General features: G+C 47.2%; 1 protein-coding gene across 2 annotated transcripts in view; it reads left to right on the plus strand.

The window, feature by feature from the left end:
* The window catches only part of LOC147637388 (rab GTPase-activating protein 22-like), a 186,267-nt gene that overhangs the window by 92,879 nt on the left and 74,470 nt on the right, over positions 1-18,918 (plus strand). For both annotated transcript variants that reach the window (XR_015266031.1, XM_086799189.1), the window contains exon 7: positions 12,601-12,706. Coding sequence is in view for 1 of the 2 variants with exons in the window: in XM_086799189.1 (XP_086655315.1) it covers positions 12,601-12,706 (106 nt within the window). In the remaining variant the exon portion in view is untranslated. The remainder of the gene's footprint in view (positions 1-12,600; positions 12,707-18,918) is intronic.

Consider the following 18,918-nt stretch of genomic DNA (forward strand, 5'->3'; position numbering starts at 1 on the left):
AGCCTCTCTGAATAAACAGTGGCATATCTTGGCCTCAGTTGGTATATCTCTATATCCGCCAATCTCAATCTCAAGCTGGTTTGAGGATGTGCGAATCTGACCAATAGCACATCGTACTGCATGAGACAAGTGTACATCCATGTAACTGGGTTTGATCACAAAACCATCTGCTGTGAGCTGAAGAAAATGCTCTCTGTAGAAAGCCATCTTCGTGCCCAGCTCCTCAGTCGGCTGTATCCATGTCCTCCTAATGTCCAGCTGAACTAAATCCTGACGGATGAGTCTGGTAATCTCTGTCCGTGTGAGAGTGAGAGAGGGTGCCTCCAGAGAATACTGGAAGGGAGGCAATCTGTCCATGCTAAAACCATGTGCCTGGAACCAAGATGTCATCTGTCCATACCAACAAGCCGTGTCTCCCTGTAAAGCTAACTGTCGGGAGGACTCAAGGGCGAGGCGTGCATATCTGTCTCGCGGGAGATCCCACAAGCCATGTATGTAGGAGACTGATCTCGTAAGAGCCTCAATCACCAGAGGGGCAGCCGCCAGCTCTGCTCGAATAATCTCATGAGGTACCAAGGCCTTGGCTCTAATAATCCTAGCAATCATAGATACCAAAGGCCTCTCCATACCTCTCCACCCGCCTGCGCTGTGATGGCCCACTGAAGGTCCCCATATTTGCACTCCATAAAGCATAGCTGATGTCACTAGAGTGCCATTATTAAGAGGTAGATCACTACAGTTGCCATAATAATCTCTTGTATAACCAACCAAACCGGATTCTCCAAGAACCACACTAGTACAATAGTACTCGATAATGACCTTGAAGATATATTCATAGATCTTGAGCATGAGATATTTTCATCTTATGACTAGCATGGCCCATGTTAAGAGGAATTTGATTCATATGGACATTCATAAAGAGGCTGCAACCATCGAATTTGCCTCCTAGTTTAAAGCTATTATGTAACAGTAAGCGAGAGACATCGATAATGACCTCAATAATTATTGACTCATTTTTTACCATGTAGTTTATTCAAACTATCAATCTTCATAGTTGTTATTTTTGAAAGCCCCAAGAGTAAAATCATGGCATTAAGGTGTTGCTATGCATCAGCATTATGCTAGCAAACTAAAAAAACATCCAAAAAAGCTTGAAAAACCTAAAATCATTTAAAAAAAAAGTATTTTTCTTTGAAAATTTTACATTGTCGACTAGATTTTGGATCCACATTATCAATTTGAAGTTCGAAGATTAGTGATTAACCAAAGTTGAAAGTGGGTATTAAGGGACAAGCCATGGTAATGATCTTCATTTCCATATACTTAAGTTGAAAAAAGAGGGTTGTCAATGATACAAATTAAATATTCTTTAACACAAATTAAATATTCTTTGATACAAATAAAATATTCTCTTGTAAGAGGGTATAAAGTGGTCTAAAGACGCAAGATGTACCTAAAGAGGTACACAGAATGCGACACCAACTACTGACAACGCTAGTGACAACCATATTGACAAAACACACTGCATCTTCATTGTCAAAATAACTGTCAACTATCTGATTACTCACGTGTGCAGGCTTCATGGTGGGACATTGTGAATGCGGCTCATCCTGTCCGTATTCGCTCATCTCACATTTTATCGCATATTCTCCTTTCTTGGCATGAAGTTCTACTATTGGCTCGGTGGGATCCTGGTCATGAAAGACTACTTTTGAACTCTTTGCAGTTCGAAACATTTGTGGAGTCGCGTGTCATTGTTTGGCCAGACAGAGATGCTTCATGCATACGACTCAACCGCATGGTCAGGTTAGGCTTGGTTAGAATCCGAGATGCTGTGATACCTGGTCGTGACAGGCCATATTCGTTTCGTCGTATTCGGCAGCATTTTAGGGTTCCTCGGACATTTCAGCCACTATGGGTTGACATCATGCATGCAGTTGAGCCTTTTACTCCATTGCCTCGGCCATCTGCAGATCAGCCTTGGCTTGATTGGGCACTATGTAAATCTGGTGACTTGATATCACTTTCAGCTAACTAGGTCTATCATAAGCTCATATCAGAGAAAGATTGGGTTTCAGCCAAGGCCAATAAGGTGTGGGGATTACGCAAGTCTAAATCATGGTGGCAGAAAACTCTTATGCGTGGTTGGCAGTCTAAACTCCCTTACCAAGGTAAGGTTTTCATTTGGAGGATGTTGGTGGGAGGGTTACCTACACGGGATCAGCTTAGCCGTCATAAAATTACATTGGCCTCTTGCTTCTTCTGCACGACACGCACTGAAACAGTTATGCATCTGTTCATGAGTTGTCCAGTGGCCCGTCAGATTTGGTCTTTTGTCTCTCGCGTCTGGGAGGCAGTAGAGAGGTCTACTGCTCGGCTCATCAGTGGATATTTGGGATTTGTCCTCAAGTCATTACTTCGGATAGTCACCTTGTGATATTCCATTTCCTGAGATGGACAGGACTTTGGCATATTTGGACTACACGGAATGGGTTCATCTTTGATTCCTTGTCTGGAATACATGGGCACATTCTAAGTATCCGCAGTCTGCTGCTTTGGCAGTTTTCTTCTCTTCTCTCAGCTCAGCTACTGGATGCAGATGTAGAAATGAAATGATATATTAACGTCTTCAAAAGGCCAAAATGACCTAGGAGACCAAAAAGGTTACAACAATTGGTGGATCTGATACAATGTCTGTGTAAGGAAAGCTAAAAACAACTAAACAACTAACTGAAACTGAAACAACTATGAGGAAAAGTACGGTACTAGGAGCTCCTAATGGATAACATCTGGGAAGAAAACTCCAGCAACAAAGGTAAGCATCATACACATCACTATCCAAAGATGTCTCTCATCAGTCGATGGCGGATATCCTCAATGTCCTCCATGGTGAGTACTCTGACTGGACGTCTCCCATGCCGTGCTAGTATGGGCCTGATCCTCTGTTGTAGTCTCCGCCGGTGTCGAGATGGGCCTCTCATCTTGGGGCGCCTGGACCGCCCCAGCTCTATAGCCCGATCAATCAGTGTTACTCTGGTGCGGCTGTACTCTGGGGCTAGCTGCAATGCCTGCTGACCTGACTGCTCAATCTCTGGTCGAAAGAAGTCTGTAATCTGCCTCTGTAGGTGTCTCTCCCTCTCTGATCCCCTCCCTCTCAGGAGACCCTCTCTATGTCTACGCAGCTCCCGCAAGTACAATCCGAGGCATCTCTGATCCTGGTATCTCATGACTCTAGAAAGTGGTCCAAAGCCCTCTCTGAACAGGCAGTGAAAACGGCCTCGTATCTCATAATATACTGGACAATGACATATGTAATGTAACTCTGTCTCTGGCTCCATCTGGCACAGCTGACAAATCCTGGCCTCAGCTGGTACTCCTCTGAATCTGCCAGTCTCAATTTGAGAGAGAGAGAGAGAGAGAGAGAGAGAGAGAGAGAGAGAGAGAGAGAGAGAGATGAGATGAGATGAGATGAGATGAGAACGTCTTTAAAAGGCCATAATGACCTATGAGACCAAAAGTTACATCATGGTGGATCTGATACAATGTCTGGATAAAAAATAACCCAGAAAATGAAAAATAAAGATGATACTACTGGCACCTAGAAAATGAAACTGGAAATGGAAGGTAAACAGAAACCCTTATAGGGTGTGAATATAGTGAGGGGGGGGGGGGGGGGGGTACGCTATGGGGGTGAGTGGAATATAGTGAGGGGATACAATATCATGTGGGACGGAGGGGTAGAGGTGCCTCCATCTCATAATATGTGCCGCATCGGACGCTGGCGGATCTCCTCAATATCCTCTGTGGTCAGCACCCTGACTGGGTGTCTCGCATGCCTCGCAAGAATAATCCGAATCCGCCGCCCGCTGCAACCTCCGTCTATGCTTGAGAGAGAGAGAGAGAGAGAGAGAGAGAGAGAGAGAGAGAGAGAGAGGGAGAGAGGGAGGGAGGGAGGGAGGGAGTTGTGTTAACGTCTTCAAAAGGCCAAAATGACCTATGAGACCAAAAAGTTACATCATATCCATGAGGTACATCATCCGGGTTACAAAATAGTAATAAAGAAAGATAACAAAAATCTAGAACTTTAAAATTTGATCTAGGTACATGAGGAGAGCTCTCATATCACCCTAATACATCCCTCATGGGCCGGTGTGACATGGTGCTGAAGGTGGTAAAACTGAGCTGGTGCGAGAAGGTCCTGCGATGATGGGAGTTGATAGCCTGGATCTTCTTGTGGCGGCGTGGCCGTGGGCAAGGGCCATGGGGTCTGGGGCGTCGAGCTCTGCAGCTCTGTCAAGTGTCACACCTCTCGGCCGAGCTCCTACACTAGCCTGTGGTCTGGGTATGATGGGTGGATCGGCCCTCGGAGTGCTGGTATGGAAGAAGTTGGTGAGAGCTCTGTGTGTTGGTTCTCGAGCAAGTACAGCTGATTTGGATCTCACGAAGGACTCCCTATGTCTATGGAGCTCTAGAAGAAAAAGTCCCAGGCATCTCTGATCGGGGAAGTCCATGATCCTGGAAAGTGGTGCGAACCGAGCTCGGAAGAGGCACTGGAACCTCCCCCGAATCTCATAGTATACAGGGCATCAACATATGTAATGGTCCTCTGTCTCAAGCTCTCAGGCTGTGTGTGATAGAGCTGGCATATCCTGTCCTATGGTGCGGCCGCCCTAGGCCCATATCTGGCAGTTTGCACTCTCAGCTGGTGGGACCAGGTGCGGATCTGGCCGATTGCACATCTCACCCCAAAGGATAGGTGTATGTCCATCCTCTGTCAGGCATAGGAGGTGATGAACCCATCCTCTGTCAGGCATGGAGGTGATCTCTTCAGAAGGCCATCTTTGTTCTTAGTGGACGACTAGGTGAACTCCATGTCCTCTGAGTATCCAGCCTGACAATGTCCTTCTTGATAACCCGTAGCGTGGACCGATGATGAACCCATCCTCTGTCAGGCATAGGAGGTGATCTCTGTAGAAGGCCATCTTTGTCCCCAGTGGACGACTAGGTGAACTCCATGTCCTCTGAGTATCTAGCCTGACAATGTCCTCTGAGTATCTAGCCTGACAATGTCCTTCCTGATAACCCTGTTCCGCTCTGTGCGGCTGAGAGCAAATGACGGGGCCTCTATGCTGTACTGGAAGGGGGGGAATGCCTCCATCTGCATACCATGCATGCCAAACCAAGTGCCTATCTGTGCACACCAGCACTCTGTATCTCCCTCAAGTGTCAACTGTATCGAGGACTCTAGGGCTAGCCGGGGGTATCTATCAAGTGGAAGCTCCCATAGCCTATGCCAGTATGTCACTGTCTGGAATAGAGCCTTTGTCACTATCGGTGCAGCCCCCATCTCTAACCGCACAATCTCATGTGGCACTGATGGTTTACTCCTAATCATGCGTGAGATCATCGCCACTAGGGGCATCTCCATCGGCTTCCACCCATCATATACCTCCTCTGTATGTGTCTCGGCTGGCTCTCTCCTCTGTCTCCTCCTGTGGTATAAGCTAGGACCTTAGATGGGGGCACCATACAGTAGTGCGGGTGTAACTAGAGTATCAAATAGCCAAAGCTTCATCGTCGATTCCTGAAATTGTATCTGTGAGCATTGCCCGTCTAGTGAGCCAAGGGCTGCATATCCCCTCATCAAACTAGCATTGGCCGCCTTCCGGATCGTTAACTGAGGTCCAGCAAAAGTGATCCCAAGGTATACATATAAGGTAACATACTCCATAGGCTCGCCACTGTATGTAACTGTACTGCAGATCTACTAATCCACTGTGAGGAGGTGTTAAAGATCATGACCTTGGTCTTTCCAAGGTTCAGAGTAAGGTCCCAGTCCTCGCATAAGGCTTGTAATGCATCCAAATGCCCCTACAGCCCCTTTGGTGAATTAGAAATAAGAACCATATCATCTGCATACAAGAGGATCGGTATCACGACTCCTGCCAAATGTGCTCCTGGTCCTCCTTGTCTGTCTATGTAATCCGAGATCTCGTCAATGTATAGACCAAATAGAGTAGGAGTCAAGGGGCAGCCCTGCTTCACCCCGATAGTGCTGTGTATGATCTCTGAGTCACCTCCTGGAGCCCGTACTCTACCTGTGAGACTGACTCGTAGAGTGTAATGATCCCCCACAGAATCTCTGCTAGCACTCCTCTTCAGTCTGGCCCGTGGGACAGTATCAAAAAATTTGCGGAAATCCACAAAGCAGCAATATATCCATTGCCCGTGAGGTCTCGCCTCCTCAATGATCCCCCGTAGTGTAAAGATATGATCTAGTGTGGAGTGCCCTCTCCTGAAGCCTGCGTGCTCCGGTGCTGTGAGTCTCTACTCCTTGAACCATCTACTAAGCTCATGCTCCAAAATTGAACCATAAATCTTGGCCAAGGTGTGTCCAATCATGATAGTCCTATAGTTGTTGGGGTCCATGGGGTCACTTGCTTTCAAGATAGGTACAATAGTATTCGATGACCAGCCGACGGGGAAGCCCTCACATAAAGCCCTGTTAAACACGTGAACGAGTAAAGGTGCTAGCGTGTCCCTAGCATGGGAGAAATGCTCGGTTAGGAGTCCATCATGATCTTGTGCTCTCCCAATCTGCATCTTGTCATTAGCATCTCTCACCATACTTAGGTGAAAGAAGGAAGAGTGTAGGGGACGAGGTTCGGGTGGATGGGGGAGAGGTGGCTGCACGGGGACATGGTAGAGAGAGGTGGCATAGGTGTGCTAGGTGCTAGGTGAAGTAATCGGAGTTGGAAGGCGATGATCCTTGAAGATCCTCCCGGCCTCCTTACAGTCCCTTCCGAGAAATAGCTGGTATAGCTCGTGCTCAAGCCTGGCTAGGTAGGCTCTCTTCTTTCTCCGTGTGAGACGTTGAAAGATCACTCGTCCCTGCTGGTGAGTGGTGGATCCTAGTGCCATCTCCCGATGTAGACGGGCTCGGGTATCACGACATTCCTCGTCGTACCAGCTATTTTGTGGGACAATCCCTCTTGGTGATGTAGGGGTGGCTCGGGAGTGTGGGAAGGTTGGTGCAGCGGACATATGGAGGGTGGCTGAGAGGTGTGTAGTAAGCTCATCAAGTGGGATGTGGGGGTCGAGGACGGAGAGGATGCCGTAGATGTGATTAGAATAGATGGAAGAGGTCTCTCTGTGAAGTGGTATCTTGGATGGTGTTGGGGCAAAGCAATTGGTTGCATGGTGTATTGGCATGTGAGGGAGAAGGCCAGGTATGCATGGTCAGCTGCAACACCGATGGGGCGAGGAGAGATGGTAAACTCCAGAATGAGTGGGATCAAAGAGAGGGATCCCATTAGATAGTCCACTGTATTAGCTCCATCTCCGAAGGGGTAGGAGGGGGAGGAGTAAAGTACACGACTCAATGATGTGACATTAGCATGTATTCTTTCAATGAAGTACATATACCTTTATAGGTTACAAAGGTTCTCTTATGACATTATTGCTTATGTCATAACACACATAGATATCTAGATATTATTTTTACTCCCTCGAAGAGGTGGTTCACATAAGTGGGTGTTTACTCTTTTGCTAGAGGGATGTTCATATACGCACACATATTCAGGCTTAATAGCTGTTCACACACAGGACCATGCTTAATAGCCTTAGACAGAAACATATTACCACAATTATATGAGTGTGTACACACAGAGGTAAGAACTTCATTTCCAACAATCACCCCCTCAAGGGATTACCTCATATTGTGTCAAGGATAAATCTAGGCTCATGGCTATAGTTTCTCATGCCAATTATGGGATCCCAATGGTAGAGTACACATAGGATCAGGTCACAGACTCACAATAGGAAACATTACAGAACTAAATAGAACACAAGACATATTTGGACTTTAAAAAGCGCTTCAACAAACGCACATAAATTTGACATAATGTGCTGAATAGAGAGTGCAAGAGGGAGAGAGATATGGAGAAAACTATGCTGAATATACTGAAGCAAAACAGTCCCAAGCAAGAGACACTACAAGTCTCATAAGTGAGGGAGCAAATATGTACAAGACTGAATGAACAATGAAAGGCCAGCACCTCCTATTTATAGTTGAGGTGCTGGCTGACTGGAGCTGCAAAACAGGCCGACTGGAGCTACTGGGCCGGCCGACTGGAAAATGCTAGAAAGGTTGGGAAAAATCCTAGAAAAATACATAAAAAAGGCCAGCCCACTAGCAAGGGCCTTGCAAAAGGGACCAAATGGGCACCATAAATGAGCAGAAACGGGGGATGAATGTGCCAACACTGTCGTGGGGAGATATGGATGCCCGTGTAGCATCCAAGATAACGGACTGGAGTGCCCCTCAGGATCCATAGGAAAGCCTCAACTAGACTCCAAGCCGGGGCAGGTGGAGAGCCAACCCAAATACCACATGACATTTGCTAGTTGATCTACAATGCTGATGGGCGATAGAAGATCTCTATCGCCTCTCCTGAGTATGGATAGGGAGATGCAATCCTTGAAGTTGAGTCTCTGAGAGAAAACTACTCGTGGCCTCGGCGATGAATAGAAAGAGGTAAGATGCTAGTGCGCAGCCTTGCCGGACTGAGTGAGAAATGGGAAATCTGTCACCTCTAGCTCCTTGAATGAGAACTTGACCATGAGAGGCCGAATAAAGTCCAGAAACACCATGGATTCAGTTCACTGGAAAACCCATCCGATACATTGTGCCTTGCAACAAGCCCCAGTCAACTCTATTATAGGCTTTCTTGAAATCGAGAAGGAGCACAATGAGATCCTATTGCGGCATCCTGGCTGAAGCCGTCGCCTCCCAAAAAGTGAAGATGTTGTCCAGAATGCTCCAATCTTGAAGAAAACCTGTTTGAGTGTCATGGATCAAGTCGGGGTTGATGGCGGTAGACACTGACTCCAAATCCCAAACTATTCGGGCGGCTGCACTCAAGGGGAAATCGTGCCACTCTCTGGTGTGGATGGCCCTGAGTGATGAAATGCCACACAGATCCGAAAGGGAGGCATCGTCTCCACGAAAATTCGAGTTCCTTCCACAGGGAGATATTGGATCCATTGGCTGCTCCAAGATCCTTTTTTGGGGGGGGAGGGAGGGGGACTCGGCGACTGTGGCCGGAGAGCTTTCACCAGTGGTGGCGATGAATCAAGCGGCAGACTGAACTCGCTGGTTGCCTCCGCTTCGGGTTTGGTGCGGTTGGAGGGCAGTGGGAATGCTCAGGAGATGTGGAGGGAAGGGGAGTGTGGGCTCTGAAGAGGATGGAGCATGGGGCGTTATTGCGGAGAGAGTCAGAGACGAGGGTTGGGGATCTAGAGGGGGGATGGGGAAGCAGAGGGAAGTGGCAGGGAGGAATCTTGGAGGGAGGGTGCGAGGAGGGGCCCTTTGAAGGCTTGGTGGGACCAACTAGCCTCATTGGAATTTGAGAACTTGAAGAGGAATCTTGGAAGGGTATCGGCCTCCAAACCGGGGTAATTGGAATCTTGTAACTGGCGAGGACAAGCTCTAGCGTGATGTTCCATCTGCTTGCATATGTATCATTGGCCTGGGAGGCGAGTGTATTCTTCTCTCTGTAGAATGGGGGCTCCTCGGAGGCAAGGAAGAGATATGACATGCGGCATTGTCTCTCGGGAGGCAACGTAGATGCGAAGAGATGGAATCCCGGCTGACGAGCGAGGGCCAAGGCAGGGGTGGGGGGGGGATTCCATCTGTCACAAATACGGAAACCTGTGCACAAAAATCTTATCCCACACATAACATTAGGGCATAATACATAGGCATCTGACAATACATAATCATGCTTTGAAACCACTGAAACATCAAAATGAAAAACGTTCACAAGACACATCAGGGCATAATACATAGGCATCTGACAATACAAATCGTTCACAAGACACATTGAAGTTGGGCCACAAAGTGTTCCAGTACAAGAGAACGGGTGCCAAAGAGTAAACACTCTACAGACTGGCACTAGATACATCCAGAATATGATGAAAACAAATAAAAGAGTTGCTTGAGGCCTCAATCTCAGCCTTCCAAGAGTTCTTTGGGCACAGCTGTACTCTAGTACGTGATCCCACCCTCTAGTAGTAGTGCTATTCCGAATAACCAGCCATAAAAACCCTAGCTCTGGCCACCCGAAGGTTCCACCCTTAGAGCCACAGGCTTCACGCAGTTTTAGATACTGTTTGCCTTTGAATTTTTCGCGAAGAACCTTACTGAATTGGACTGCACACCACTATTTTCAGCCCACAACATACTGTACAGGTCACCCCAAGAGATGAGATGGTTGCCGTGTTGTTTGCCTTGAACCGAGAGCCTTTCCAGCATCAAAACACAGCCCCGAAATCTGTTGTAGAGCAGTCAACTAGCCTTGTAGAGGAGCCAGAAGTAGTCGCCTCCGTCAAGAGAGAGAAGAATGGCTTCTATCTGTAGCAACTATGGAAGCAAGTGATTATCTTTAAATCAGCCCTGGAAGGAGTCGATCAGCCTTGGAGAAGCTGTCCAGCATGCCAAACTGGCATGTTAAGAACCCTAGAGTGTTCCACTCCACTTGATGTGAACACTTTATAAACTGTCCACCTAAACTTAAGTGTATGTGAACACTTTATAATTTGTCCGCCCAAATTTAAGTGTATGTGAACACTTGCACTCATAAACCTTAGTATAATAAAATATAAGCTGTAAATTGAGTTTGGGGTTACTTACCACCTGCAAAACACATAAGACCATTGCCTCAGTCCCAAACAGGTGTACACACATGCGTCCATAGGGTTTCTAGGCGTCCCTCGAGTCCATGGACAATCACAAGCAGAAATACCAGGTATTGTCCAGCTAAGACGAGTCATTCATGCATGTCAAAACACACATAAATGCTTTATGCACACTATTTTGGATTCCATCTCCCAACTTGTTCATCTTGTATCGAACCTGTCTGAGGCACCGTATAAAGAATGCTGACCAGGGTGTCCACCCTTTCATGAGACTTCATTAGCATGCCAGGAACTCACTAGGGTATCTACCCTTCCATGAAGCCCTTCCAGATGTACTCAGCCATGCAGGGAACTCACATCAAGATATCGATTCTTCCATGGAGCCCTTCTACATGTAACAAACCATGCTAGGAGCTCAATCCATCCATGGAGTCCTTCCACATGTACTAAACCATGCTTGGAACACACACCAGGGTCTTTAGCTACCCTTCCATGGTGTTCCTCCACATGTGTATAGTCAGAAATATGACACCATCACTCTCCCGATAGCACCACCAATCACCGCGAGAATAGGAAGGTATTCCTTCACGAGGCGTGGAAAGCAGATTGTCACAAAAAAGCTTGAAATGCTGGCTAGTGGGTCGGATGTTGGATCAAAGCCACCTCGTAAAGAACGCCCGGACAGTATGTAGTGCAACGGGGCTGAGCTGCATGATTCTATCTGTTGCCCTTGGCGAGTCAAACTCAACCTCGTAGTAGCCATGCCCCAAAGGATGAATATCAGTAATCTTTCCAGGTGCGCCAAGGAGGCTAGCCTGTAAAAGATCCTTGAGCTGCCCATGTGCCAGGTGGCTACAACTATCTTGCACACCAGAATGGAGGCCTCTAGGGATGTGACTGTCGAAGTGAGGAGCTAGAGGTCCGCTTCTGAAAAGGATAGGCAAGGGATGGCGGCCTCGGTCGGGGATGACGGAGTGGCTTCCATGCTGTCCTCCTGAGGGATAAAGACTAGAAGAGGCCGAAGCTTGTAGAAAGATAAAGATGCCTAAGAACTGAAAAAACTGCCTGCTGAGTACGGAAGGGAAGAGGTGAGAATGGCAGAGGCGAAAAGAGGCCGCAGGGGAGAGGCGGAGGGAGGTGAGGGAGGGGGGATCAGCACGCTGGAGAGGGGGAAGGCGGGAGGAAAGGGGGGGTGGCGGCCAGCGGGCAGGGAAGGCACCTAGGGTGACATGGGGGGTGGGGTGGGAGAAAGAGGGTGAGCAAGGAGGGGGGGGGGGGTGGCATGGTGGGCAGGTAATGTCGTTGGGGAGGGGGGGGGGGGGGGTGCTCTCCGTTGGGAGCTTTTCATTATTATCTCTGCCTGGCATATTTGGTGTGCCAGATACCATGAGGTGATCAAAGAGAGTGAGGATGTCCTCCATTCATGTGTCGAACATTCTTCATCCCAAGAGAGGGGGAGGGGGGGGGGGGAGCCTGGCCTGGCCTATTCCTCACTCTGGGGTCCTAGTCAGAGAGATCCCGCCTTGTATATTTCTACTACATGTGGTTTGAGGGTTGTACTTATCGCTCCACCTGAGAGCTGGTTTGTAGTCCGTTTTTGCAGATGTGCTTTCTTTTATGAGTAATGCACGAGAAAGTGTTAGGAGCTGAAACATGCTGCGGTGTCATGAAATTCTAGATCTTTTCTTACAACTGCATAGGTATTAGGTTCAGATTCAGTATTCTTCAATGTACTTATGTCAGAAAGCTGGTCATAGTTGAGGTTCTATCTTCAATTAACTAAGCATTGATGAATGGTGCGTATGTTCAAAGTGAGGCTGGGAGAAATTGAAGCTGCTTTTGTCCGAAAGTTTTTTGCTCACTACTGACACCTTTGATTGCTTTTGTGTTGCATTTATCAAGCGTGAAAATTTCAAGTGTACAGAACAAGCAGTTGGAGTGCAGAAGCAGCTTGCAAATCTTGGCTTGGTCTTGCAGGTTATTGATCCGAAGCTTCATAAGCATTTAGGTGAGCTCTACTTCTCTCAGATTTTCAGATTTGTGACTCACTTGGTTCACTGGCCTACTTTAATAAGGTTGGTTTCAAGGTAACTACAAGAAGTAGAAAATGCCTTATTAGGTCTTTTTGATTAGCTTTACATGCACACACATTTGTTTTCTGCATCTGCCCAAAGCATTGATAAATATTCAGTCATCCATGAGATGTGAGATCTAAGAAATGGTCGTTGTGACAGAAACCCAATGTGCCCTCTAAAAAATGCCACTTACATGATACTTTTGTGTGCACACTTGCTAGTTGCGCTTTGAAGTCTATTAGCATAGTCTAATAGCCTGTTGTGGTCTTTTGTTAGAGATTGATAAAAGCTTAACCCCTGCTCTGCGTGTGTTTGTGTTTGTGTGTGTATGTGTACATGCATATCGCACCACCTGTGACACCCAGCACAATATGAGATTCAATGGAGATTCTATTTCTTGTTCTGAGAGGGATTTTCTCCTCTTCACCAAGGCACCAATTATGAGGATCATAGATGTGCGGCCCTATACTTGCATCAGATTTAGAGATATGGAGACGATAGGATTATAGTCAGCAGGCACTTATACATCTATTCTTCCAAGCATCGAGAATGACTATACCAAGACCGTAGACGAGAGCACAATGAGAGCAATGATGTTTATAGGGCACCCTCACCACCATATCCAGACGGTTAGAGCTTCCTTTTGGTGTCTAGAGGTGGCAGGCATTGCCTGTTGGAGACCTGAGACCCAGCAGACGAAGCTCCCTTTGGCTTCTGAGACCTCTTGTCAGACATCCCGATTGGAAACAGACATGCCCACTGGCAGATTGAAATCTTTTTGAACCCATTGGGTTTTTAGAGGAGATTGTGAGATGACTGTGCAACTCTATTAGTGCATGACGGATGCATTGAAAGACTAGTGATTCTATGGTTTCCTTTTCTTTTTGATGTGTTCTAAGAGGATGCCTTATGCATCTTCTATCACAGTAAGGCTAAAGAAATTAGGATTGCTGATCTCCCCTCTCAAGATTGAAATGAGTCAATGTTATGATAATACACATGATTGGATGCTCCTTCAGGGGAAAGCCTCTCTCCAGCATGGTTGACATATACGTACGTACGGATCCGATCCGATCCGTACGGCCGTACTGTACGGATCCGTACGTGTACGGATCGATCCGTACGTGAGGTTTTTTTTGGGGCTGAAAATCGTTGTGCGTTGTCTGATTGGGCGCCCGCCTGGCCTTTGGGTACATACTAGGCCTTTGATTAATGTACATTGTATTGTATACACTTATTGCAGAGAGCGTGCGTTACAGAGAGCAGAAAATTATCGAAAAAGACCAGGCGAAAACATTTGCACGCGTTGGAACTTTGGCGTGCCTGTAGGTAAACTGAGCATCTTCCTCTCTCTCTCTTTCTCTCCCTCTTGAGTCTTATCTCTTTCTCCGTGTCACGCAAGACCTCTGGCTTGCCGCTTATAAGTTATTCCTGAGTCCTTTGCATATGTGCTGCGCACTTGGCAGGTGCAGACAAAAGTCTCAAGAGCCATCATGCCTAAGCCAACTAACCCGTATTGGCAAGAGCACACCAATGTCATCCGCATTGTCAACACGCCAGGGCAAGGTGGATCTGGCACGCGACGATGGCAATGCAAGTATGGGGACTTGCTCTCTTCAGGAGTGTCATCATCCTCATCCGATGAGGAGTTTTGAGATTCAGAGAGTAGAGTCTCGAGAGTCGAGTCGAGACTCTTTGTTATTGCTTAGTGTTTTTTGCTTTTGAGTCTTGACATCAGACATTTATGATTTGTTATTTGTATGCTCTAGTATGAGCCTTTTAGGTTGACATCAGACATTTGTTATTTGTATGCTCTAGTATGAGCCTTTCTACGTCTATTTTGTCTTGACAGATATACAATGTGCCATTGTGTCAAGTATATGATGTGTGTTTTGAAATTAGTACATGCAAAGTGGTTTATTTTGATTCTTGAATGTTTTATGTACCTTAAATGTAGAAAGGTGTTGAATGTCCTATTGTTTGCCAATGGTACGTATTTTTACGTACATAAAAAATTTTACTGTACGGAACACCGTACAGTACGTACATATACACAACGTACAGTACGTACACATCAACCTTGCTCTCCAGACATTGACTTTCATATATTGAATCTACACCTTGGACATATACAGCCTCCCCTGGTTGGCATTGGAATCATAGTTGCATGAAACGGAAACGACAACGGCAACGGCTGATCTCTGGGAAACGGCAACAGCTCAAAACTAGGAAACGGAAACGGCTAGGAAATGGTGGATGTATGATACATAATATAAAAATTATGAGAAAATTAATAACCAGGGAAAAGTTTGAGGAGTACACCATCATAATTTGAAATAAATAGTAAGCAAAATTTGTAGAAAATCACTAAGAAAGCACTAGATGAGACAAATCAAGGGGTGATTTTTTTTTTTTTTGAGATTAAGAAACGGAGAAACGGAAACAGAAACGACAACTCTCGGGAAACCGTGTTTCCGCGTTTCCGGGCTAGGAAACGGCAGTTTCCTGTTACTATGATTGGAATCGTCTAGGTGACTAGCCAAGACGGGACATGTTACGGTTTAGTATGGGGTTACATAGTGTTTCCGATCAGAGGGGCTTCGTATGGATTGGATACCCCCATTCCACTACAGTTTGGATGCACCTCTACTACCTTTCATTTGACCGGACAATAGCTGACTTATCCGCACCAACCTCACCAGACTACAGACCCATGTCACCTGGCAAGATCCGCTTTAGCTTCCCCTAAAGATGCACTTCTACCAAGATCACTTTGTGAGGGTTATGGAGGATGGATTTATTGGCCACCCTGGCTATCTTCATAGACACATGTCACATGCCATGAGGTTGCGATCAGCCAGATTAGAGTCTCATAACATCGCCTGAGGGTGGAGATTGGGCAAGGAGCATGCAATGCTAGAGAGAACAGAGTTTACTGAGTCTATTCACTAGAGGTTGGTTGCGGTGGAGGAAGACTATCCTTTTAGATACCCAGTGTACTATGAAGTACGAGGGAGATTGTTTTGCCTCTTCAGGGAGAAATTTGGCCAAGTAACATGGGTCATTGCATCACCTTGGATAGAGGTCACCGAGTATCTCGGGTTATTGGCCCCCGTTTGGCCATGAAGATGTGGCTTATCATTGTCCTTTGGATTATGCTGGTGAGAAATAGCTGGCAACAGTTGCAGAAAGGACACTGGCGAAGGCAGGCGCTACAAAGGCGGCAGCAGACAGAAGGCGGCGCTGCAGAGGCAACACCGGGCTTGCCTACACGCGCGCGCGCGCACACAAAAACACTCACACATGAGGCAGCACCTAGGGTGGCATGATCAACAAGACACCTCTTAGACCTCCATTTTAGAATTTTTGAGAACCACACAACGACCATAACCCTGGTAACCCAATTTTTTTTTTTCGTAATTACGAAAAAAAACATCCAGAAGGTCGCATGACCGCTAAGAAACATGTACAAAATCAGGCCGCATGGCGACCAAACAAGAACGTGCAACTCGGAGTGGCAAGGATGCCCTGCGTATAGCTATAGACCAAGGATCAGCCTGCTCCCTTGTAAGACATCTAGCAAACACCAAGGAAAAGAGCTGCCACAAGAGCAAGCCTCTCAAGCTCTCTGTGGAGGAGGCAATAACATTGTACGCATAGCTGCACACCAGGGATCAGCATGCTCCCTAGTGAGATGACTGGCCGACACCAAAGATGAAATCTGCCATAAAAGTAGCCCTCGTAGATGGCCTACATGGCCATGAACTCCATGCTGAGCATCAAAGAGGAAAGCATTCCTCATTGTCCAGTTATGCGATAAACCCCAGAATCTCATGAAATCAAAGAGCATGTCGAAGTGTTAAGGATGGTGGCCGTGTTGCTGCCCCGAAAACCCATTGACGTGGAGTTAGTGTAGCAGATGTCGTGGATCTCCAGATAGCTGAGAGAGATGTCCAAATATGTCCGGCCACTGGACACACGAGGAACCTATGGCGACTATTCTCCGGGGAGGTAGTGCAGAAGAAGCATGTACCATCAGAGATCATCAAAGACGTGTCTTTTACAAAGAGCATCAGCTAATGGCAGCCCACCAATCATCACCCTGGTAACTCTCTCTCTCTCTCTCTCTCTCTCTCTCTGTAGAGCTCCGTAGACACAGGGAGTCCTTAGTGAGATCCAGATTAGCTGCTCGAGGACCAGCACAGAGAGCTCTCACCGACTTCTTCCATACCAGCACTCCGAGGGCCGATCCACCCATCATACTTAGACCACAGGCTAGTGTAGGAGCTCGGCCGAGAGGTGTGACACTCGACAGAGCCACTGAGTTATGCAGAGCTCGACGCCCCAGACCCCATGGCCCTCACCCACAGCCATGCCACCACATGAGGATCCGGGCGTCATCTCCCATCATCGCAGGACCTTCTCGCGCTAGCTCAGTTTTACCACCTTGAGCACCATGTCACAGTGGCCCATGAGGGATGTATTAGGGTGATATGAGAGCTCTCTACTCATGTACCTAGATCAGATTTTAAAGTTCTAGATTTTGGTTATCTTTCTTTATTACTATTTTGTACCCAGGATGATGTACCTCATGGATATGATGTAACGTTTTGGTCTCAGAGGTCATTTTGACCTTTTGAAGATGTTAATACAACTTTCTTTCTTCTCTCTCTCTCTTTCTCTCTCTCTCTCTCACATGAGGCAGCACCTAGGGTGGCACACCTAGGGTGGCAGGATCATCTGGACACCTCTTAGACCTCCATTTTAGAATTTTTGAGCCCGACAATGACCATGACCCTGGCTCACCTGGACCAGAGACAACATATGCGTCACAACCGAGCCCGCAACGCTTTGGTACTATGCACCCAGTGAGTCACTAGAGAGGGTGCAATCCGTCCAAAGAGTCAGACGTCCCTATCCTTGGACATCACTGGCCACTTGCAGATTCAGGACGTCCCGCAACGCTTTGGTACTATGCACCCAGTGAGTCACTAGAGAGGTTGCAATCCGTCCAAAGAGCCAGACGTCCCTATCCTTGGACATCACTGGCCACTTGCAGATTCAGGACGTCCTTAGACATCACAGAGGTGTACCAACACAAGAGGTGGGCATTCATACACTATACACCATTTTGGAGGAGGATGACATTTGATGAGCTTCGTACAGGTGGGCCTATTTTCTTTGGTAGATGTTTCTTTTTTCAAATTTGTGACCACCAACTCCGCAATGTGGAACCTACTGTCTCCCTACCCGCCCTCACATACTCCCTACCGCCAAGCCACCTTTCAGTTCCATGCCTCAAGACTATTGGTATGATTACGAATGCCGAGTCACACGCTCCCATCTTAAGCATGAGCATCTTAAGCATGAGGTACGGATTGGGCAAATCACAAAGCACCAAGAGCAAAGGCCTACCCTCGCAAAGAGGATGAGTTTTATCGACTCTTCTTAGGGCCGAACTACAAAGAGGCATGGAGGAAACTTCGAGAACATCGCCCCCCGACACCCATCACCTGCGCGGACACATGGCATTCCTATGCACTCTTCCTCATGATATCCCCCATCAGCTACCTCTACTTCCACCACTAGATCCCCACCCCACCACCTCCACCTTCTTCACAAAGGCCACTATCCTCAAGGCCATTCGTAGACTACATAATGGGCGATTCCAGGATCATGAGGGACTCACTGCCGAGTACATCTCACATGCCGATGATACCCTGGCGCCCCTACTGGCCTACGTGTTCAATAGGGCCCTTTGTGAAGGATTTCCACCCTCTTGGTCCGCTAACACCATAACCCATACTCAACGCTGGGGATCCACTTGATCCTTATAATTATAGGACGATCATGAATGGCCACACATTGGCCAGACTCTACGGATGGGTGCTAGAGGCGTAGTGCAGTTCATTTGCAGAGAGACAGGGATGGAGAGTCTCAAGACATGCAGGCCTTCGGAGGAGCTACTCTACCCTCCGTGCCATCATCGAGGAGGGTAGAGCATCACACTGCTGCTATGTGGACAAAGCTTTTGATAATGTACACTTAGCCCGCCTCGTACACCGTCGAGAGGAGGTAGGAGTCTCATTTGACATGGTTTGGTGCATCATCGCCCATCATTGGATGAATGAGAGCCCCAAGAGGT

The sequence above is a fragment of the Cibotium barometz genome, chromosome 6, assembly GCF_041138505.1.
Source record: "Cibotium barometz isolate CiBa-2024 chromosome 6, ASM4113850v1, whole genome shotgun sequence".
In the NCBI taxonomy this organism is placed as follows: Eukaryota; Viridiplantae; Streptophyta; class Polypodiopsida; order Cyatheales; family Cibotiaceae; genus Cibotium; species Cibotium barometz.